General features: G+C 37.5%; 1 protein-coding gene across 1 annotated transcript; it reads right to left on the bottom strand.

Moving 5' to 3' along the window:
- Nucleotides 1-360: 360 nt before the first annotated feature.
- On the bottom strand, nt 361-5,290 carry eaf2 (ELL associated factor 2). The gene is made up of 6 exons (XM_020651249.3): nt 5,106-5,290; nt 4,591-4,685; nt 3,571-3,707; nt 3,009-3,214; nt 2,659-2,898; nt 361-2,084 (listed from the first exon to the last, which is right to left on the bottom strand). The coding sequence occupies exons 1-6, from the start codon at nt 5,206-5,208 to the stop codon at nt 2,041-2,043; spliced, it is 825 nt and encodes a 274-aa protein (XP_020506905.1). The 5' UTR covers nt 5,209-5,290; the 3' UTR covers nt 361-2,040.
- Nucleotides 5,291-6,723: the final 1,433 nt, after the last annotated feature.

Below are 6,723 nucleotides of genomic sequence, written 5' to 3'. Positions count from 1 at the left end.
GGGCGAGAAGGTGGGGATAGACATGCTGAAAAGAGCCACAGGTCAGACCCAAACCCAAGCCACCCGCCTGAAAGACTACGCCTTGGTACATGCGGCACGCACTAACCACTATAGGCTACCGGCACCCCCCTGTTCCCTTCGACCTTAATCTCCATCCAAGTATTATTTTTGATAATCATACATAATTTCTCTTATTTTAAAGCAGTAGATTGCATTTCATTATTATGTTGTGTGAACAGATAGGTAATCTATCATTTTTGGTTTTACATGATGTTAATAATAAACTGAAAGAAGTCAACAACAAAAAATAAACTCAACATAGTTACATAAGTGAATAATGAATGGAACTGCAAAAAAAACAACCATTAAAATCTTTATTTTTCCACAAAGAAATGACTCCCAAATAGTTTACAAATAATGCTCTGAGGCCACCATCCTTCTTAAGACTACAAATATTCACTTTTTCTAAATCAGATTTCTTCTTCTCACTGTGTTATTCAGCCAGGACTCCAAAGACAGAAAAGGCTGGGACAGAAACAGCAGCTTCCTGTATGCATAGGCAGCTCAGCAGAGAGAAGAGGGCTTGTGTTAAAACAAGCAGAGAGCCTGAAGGCACATCAAGTTTTTTTTAAGACTCTCACATTGAAGTATCAAAACATCTGGCTTGTTTTGTAATACAGCTTCTACTAACTTGCAATTCCAATTTCTTTGCTTTCAAGGTCTTCACCGAATATATTAAGCGATTCGCCGTTGGTCGAATATATTTTAAACATAAATAATTAGATTCAAGTATTGCAGGTTTAAAGCTACAAAGCATGACCCCAACTGAGATAACTCAGAATGCCTACTAGTCTGCAGAAATCAGACGCCCTTATATTCTGAAATAATGCAAAACTTAAGTTTGAGACCTCTTTTTATTCTTAAAGCTGCATTAGCCATGAACTTTCTTTTTGCAACAATGCGTAAAAATATATGCAAGGGCTCTCTTGCAGGTTTAGAGCCAGCCTTTCAACTCATAAAGCTGCTCATCAACACTTTTCCAGTCGTAAAAAGGCATCTCCACTTTGATGTGAAACAGCAGGCGGATGAAGCTTGTAAAATTAGGAAGCGTCCAGCAGCTAATGAGGCTCAGAGACTTTTTCTGAGGCGATATTAAAACAGAACTCGAGTAAATATTTCATTTGCATCTTAAGTTTGGAGGAAACGCAACCACAAAGGAGTAACAAATAAAAGCTCTCCTCTGACTTTTAGGTGTGCAAGTCAGCAACTGTTTTTTACCACTTTTGTCCTAACACATTTCTAAAGAGATCATGCATCAATGTTAAGTTTTTGGCTTGTTCTATGGTCTCCAAAATAGACAAAATGTCAATTTTAAGTTTGCAGTTTTTGAATAAATTAGCCGGGTTCCAGTAATCCGAATCAAAAGGGTCTGAAGCTAACTTCACATAAACTCTATAAGATGAAAATAAAACAATCTGTTAAATCACTGTATCACAAATATTCTGTTTCTGCTGAACCCAATCTGTTAACTGACCTGAACTAAGGCATAATTAAGCCTTTTATTATTTTATGACTAAGCTGAAATGCTGAACCTCCAAGGGTTCATTAAGACAAACCTCTGCCCCGTTTACACAACCACCTCTGTCACCCTGGCTTTGATATGCTCGGTCAGGTTAGGGTGACATCCAGTGAGGTGAAACGTTACACAAAGGTTTTCAGTTTTACTGCCACTCATGCATCACATCCACATCTGTCTCTCGTGACTAAGGCATCTCTGTTACATCCAGTCTTCACACACACACACACACACACACACACACACAAAATAAAGATCATGGAGAAATAAATGGGATATAATTAAATTAGGTTTGTAAGTTTGTTGTCAGAAAGGCAAACAAGGTCATAGCGAGCAGGATTGTGGAAATGAAAGTAAGACAGTCTCACATTATAGGAAGCAAAGCACTGATATGTCTGCTGCTGTTTTGACTCCTCACTGAAATCCTCAGGGTGTTCACAGGCAGGTGCACCTCCTCGTGTTGTTCAGTCACTTTCACTGCCTGATTCACTCAGCTGCAGGTCATTCTCTGAAAAAAAGCCATGAGAACACACACGTTGGTCTATTTTGTTGGTATTTCAAAGATGAAAACAAATACAATTGATGTTCGACAAAGAAATCTGTGAGCTCATGTTACTTTGCCCTGGGAGATGCCCATGGGCCTCCTCACATTCGGATAACATAGCCATGGTTGAGCCAATCACAGCAGTTTATCTCACAAAATGGGCAGGTATCAGCACACAATTCATTGTGTTGCTTGGTTGCAAATTCTGGGCCTGTTGGTAAAACCCTTTGCAAACAGAGACAAACCAAGAGACTAACTTATGTTTTAGAATTGGACTGGTGATGTGAGCTTTTTATGATTTTGTAGAAGCAAACAATATTCACATAAAATGTCATTCATGGCTGCTTTCATGATTTTATTGAACTGCCAAACTACTTCCTCATCTTTGATCTAAGGGATCCCTATGAAAGCCTGGTTATGACTGCTTTTTAAATCTGCATACAGCTACCTGCCAGGATATTTATTTGGGTGCAGTTGGAGCCCCATGAGATAATCCCAATGCAGCAAATACTCAGATGAAGCTGAAAAGGCTACTTACTAAGTGTGTTCATCAGTCCTCCTCCACTCTCCTGGTGGAGACTGTTGGTGTTGCTGATGGTGTTGATGATAGGCATGCTGTGGTTGGCCGGGGCTGGGGCTGGCGGTGGTGCAGAAGTCCGTTCGTCTTCTGAGTCGCTGCTACTGGAGCTGTCATCACTGCTGGATGAGGAGCTGTTGGAGTCTGAGGAGCTGTCGCCGCTGCTGAGCTGGTCCATGACCCGCGCCTCAGCCATCAGCTCTGAACATAGAGGCATGGATAAAAAGGTGAGGACATGGGTGACACTGGCAGGGTCACTAATCTGCCACAATTACAACAATTTAAAATGTTCAAAACATTGTGTCTGTCACCTCGCTCAATGTCATCCATGGGGGATGCCGGGGAGGTCTTCTCTTTAGGAGGAGAGCTCTTTGAGCTGGTTGAGGTTTTGTTACTGCTGCTGCTACTGCTGTTGTTGTTGTTGTTGCTGCTGCTGCTGCTGCTGCTCTTCACCTGCTGGCTGAGGCGACTGGTTTGCTGCTCCATTCGAGAATGAATCTTACTGCTGCCCTCAGCCCTGGGAATAAACAAGCACAGTGCAAACAATCACAAGTGAAAAGGTACAATAAATGCAGTACAAGTTGAGATAATTTCTTAAATTCTGACCCACTGCATGTCTCTTGAGCAGAGGATGTTACAAGATCACATTAACTATTCCAGCAAATCTTATTTTAATGTTGAGTAGTGTAACAGAGTCAAGTCAAATTTATTTATTTAGCGCATTTAAAACAAACTCAGTCAAGCTTAAAATCAACATTTATTTTGTTGTAGCTTTTTTATTAAAGTAAATGGAAAGAGGAATAAAGAAAATATTTTTTTAAATCTATAGTACTCTTCAATACATTTTTGAATTGAAACAATATTTCAACCAACCTGGTTTTCTTCACAGCTATATTGCTGTTGAGTTTTTCTAGTCTGTACTCTCCTGTGTCGTGGTTTACAATGAGGATGCATTCTTTCATGTATGGCCTTTTGGATCCCTTAAAGACTGTTACTGGAGCACTTGAACCCTAAGAAAATTGGAGACAAAACAGATAGAATTGTGGTTAGATTTTAGTTATTAAAATCTTAGGAAGACACGAGTCCTCTCCCATAGAGCCAGAAAATGTATTACTTGGATTTTTATTTCAACAGGATCAAGTTTTAACTCGTCAATCTCACTAAGTACCTAATTCTAAGTAGTGGTAAAAATATCAAATTACTTCTTTATTTATTTGTAGACGATGTTAGAAGTCATGCCCACATATTGAGAACATAACTAACATGCTCTTAAAAGAGAAAATTTACTTCTTAAAAGTTGGAAAGTAATACTAAAGTTGAGAACTAATAGATAAATCTACTAATTGAAGGCTCTTATTCACAGTTACATATATATATTCCTGTAGGTAAAGAAAGGAGCATCATATATATATTCCTGCAAGTAAAGGAGCATCATATATATATTCCTGGAGGTAAAGAAAGGCGCGTCATATATATTCCTGCAGGTGAAGAAAGGAGCATCATATATATTCCTGGAGGTAAAAGAGCATCATATATATTCCTGGAGGTAAAGAAAGGAGCATCATATATATATTCCTGGAGGTAAAGGAGCATCATATATATTCCTGGAGGTGAAGGAGCATCATATACATATATATTCCTGGAGGTGAAGGAGCATCATATACATATATATATTCCTGGAGGTAAAGAAAGGAGCATCATATATATATTCCTGGAGGTAAAGGAGCATCATATATATATTCCTGGAGGTAAAGAAAGGAGCATCATATATATATTCCTGCAGGTAAAGGAGCATCATATGTATTCCTGCAGGTAAAGGAGCATCATATGTATTCCTGCAGGTAAAGGAGCATCATATGTATTCCTGCAGGTAAAGGAGCAGCAAACACTAACCTCTAAATTGGGTAAAGTAATAGTAACTTGCTCTCCTTTGCCCACTTCCAGATCTCCTTCACATGCTGTGTCAATTGAGGCTGGTTTGAAATCATCTGGAACAAAAAAAACAGAGACAAAGATACGAAATCAGATTATACATTCATATTGTAATTTTAGAAACGTGAAACTGTTCGTGTCCCTCCACGCTGCAGTCACCTCCTCTCGCCACTAGATGGCAGTGGCGCACAGACTGACGCAAAAGCTAACACTAGCTAACATAGTGACACCTGGAGCTTCACTGGTTTGTAAAAGTTGAAAGTAAACTTACGTATGAAGGCGACAATGAACACAAAGACCTGGTTGTTTACTTTAAAGTGCCAACAGCAGGCGAATATTTAAGAGCTGTCGAGCACGTCTTACGTTGATAAATCACGGAAAACGGCAGTCTTCGGGGTTTCAGCTAAGAAGCTAACTAGCATTAGCAACTGTAAAAACAGACATACGCTAGCTGGTGATTTAAAAATCCTACTTACATCGTACTGTGTGATAGGCACTTTTAGGGTGTTTCTCAAACGTCTCTCCTAATTTCAGGACATGTTCTTGATTGTCAAAGTTGGAATAGGCCGTCCCATTCATTCTGAGAGTTTCATGAGATTAAACTTTCTGCTGTTCTGCTGTATCCGTTAACCATGTACGGTACAGCGCTGACGACTCCGCTGCTCCTGTTAAGTCCCGCCTCTCCTCGTTACGATTGGTCAATAATTAGTACCCCTCTTTCTTATTGGTTAAATGGCTGTCAACCAAAGATGGTAATGACAGGGCATCTTCAGGGCAAATGTTACATGTATGACCTGTAGTAGCCTCAGTTAAGGCCAGTGTACATAATATTATATTAATCTAAACTTTAGATGAATGGGGTCGAATAACATCATTATGTTAGACTGACCCATTTAAATGTTAAAAAAAACTTGCTGAATTACTATCATATATTATTTAAGATTTACATGTTTGAAATGTACAGTTGCTCACTAAGCCATACATACGGTGGCCCTGAAGTGCAAAACACAACGACAAATCACAAAACACAACAACAAAGAAGAAAACATGACAACAAATTACAAAACACAACAACAAATCACAAAACACAACAACAAAGAAGAAAACACGACAACAAATTACAAAACACAACAACAAATCACAAAACACAACAACAAAGAAGAAAACACAACGACAAATCAAAAAACACAACAACAAATTACAAAACACATTCTTTGTTGATGTGTTTTGTAATTTGTTGTTGTGTTTTCTTTGTTGATGTGTTTTGTAATTTGTTGTTGTGTTTTCTTTGTTGATGTGTTTTGTAATTTGTTGTTGTGTTTTCTTCTTTGTTGTGTTTCGTAATTTGTTGTTGTGTTTTCTTTGTTGATGTGTTTTGTAATTTGTTGTTGTGTTTTCTTCTTTGTTGATGTGTTTTGTAATTTGTTGTTGTGTTTTCTTCTTTGTTGATGTGTTTTGTAATTTGTTGTTGTGTTTTCTTCTTTGTTGATGTGTTTTGTAATTTGTTGTTGTGTTTTCTTTGTTGTGTTTCGTAATTTGTTGTTGTGTTTTCTTTGTTGATGTGTTTTGTAATTTGTTGTTGTGTTTTCTTCTTTGTTGATGTGTTTTGTAATTTGTTGTTGTGTTTTCTTCTTTGTTGAAGTGTTTTGTTGTTGTGTTTTCTTCTTTGTTGATGTGTTTTGTAATTTGTTGTTGTGTTTTCTTTCTTGTTGTGTTTTGTAATTTGTTGTTGTGTTTTCTTCTTTGTTGAAGTGTTTTGTTGTTGTGTTTTCTTCTTTGTTGATGTGTTTTGTAATTTGTTGTTGTGTTTTCTTCTTTGTTGATGTGTTTTGTAATTTGTTGTTGTGTTTTCTTCTTTGTTGTTGTGTTTTGTAATTTGTTGTTGTGTTTTCTTTGTTGATGTGTTTTGTAATTTGTTGTTGTGTTTTCTTCTTTGTTGATGTGTTTTGTAATTTGTTGTTGTGTTTTCTTCTTTGTTGTTGTGTTTTGTAATTTGTTGTTGTGTTTTCTTTGTTGTTGTGTTTTGTAATTTGTTGTTGTGTTTTCTTCTTTGTTGATGTGTTTTGTAATTTGTTGTTGTGTTTTCTTTCTTGT

Source organism: Labrus bergylta, chromosome 13 (genome assembly GCF_963930695.1).
Source record: "Labrus bergylta chromosome 13, fLabBer1.1, whole genome shotgun sequence".
Classification (NCBI taxonomy): Eukaryota; Metazoa; Chordata; class Actinopteri; order Labriformes; family Labridae; genus Labrus; species Labrus bergylta.
This window is presented reverse-complemented; position numbering and strand designations above follow the sequence as displayed.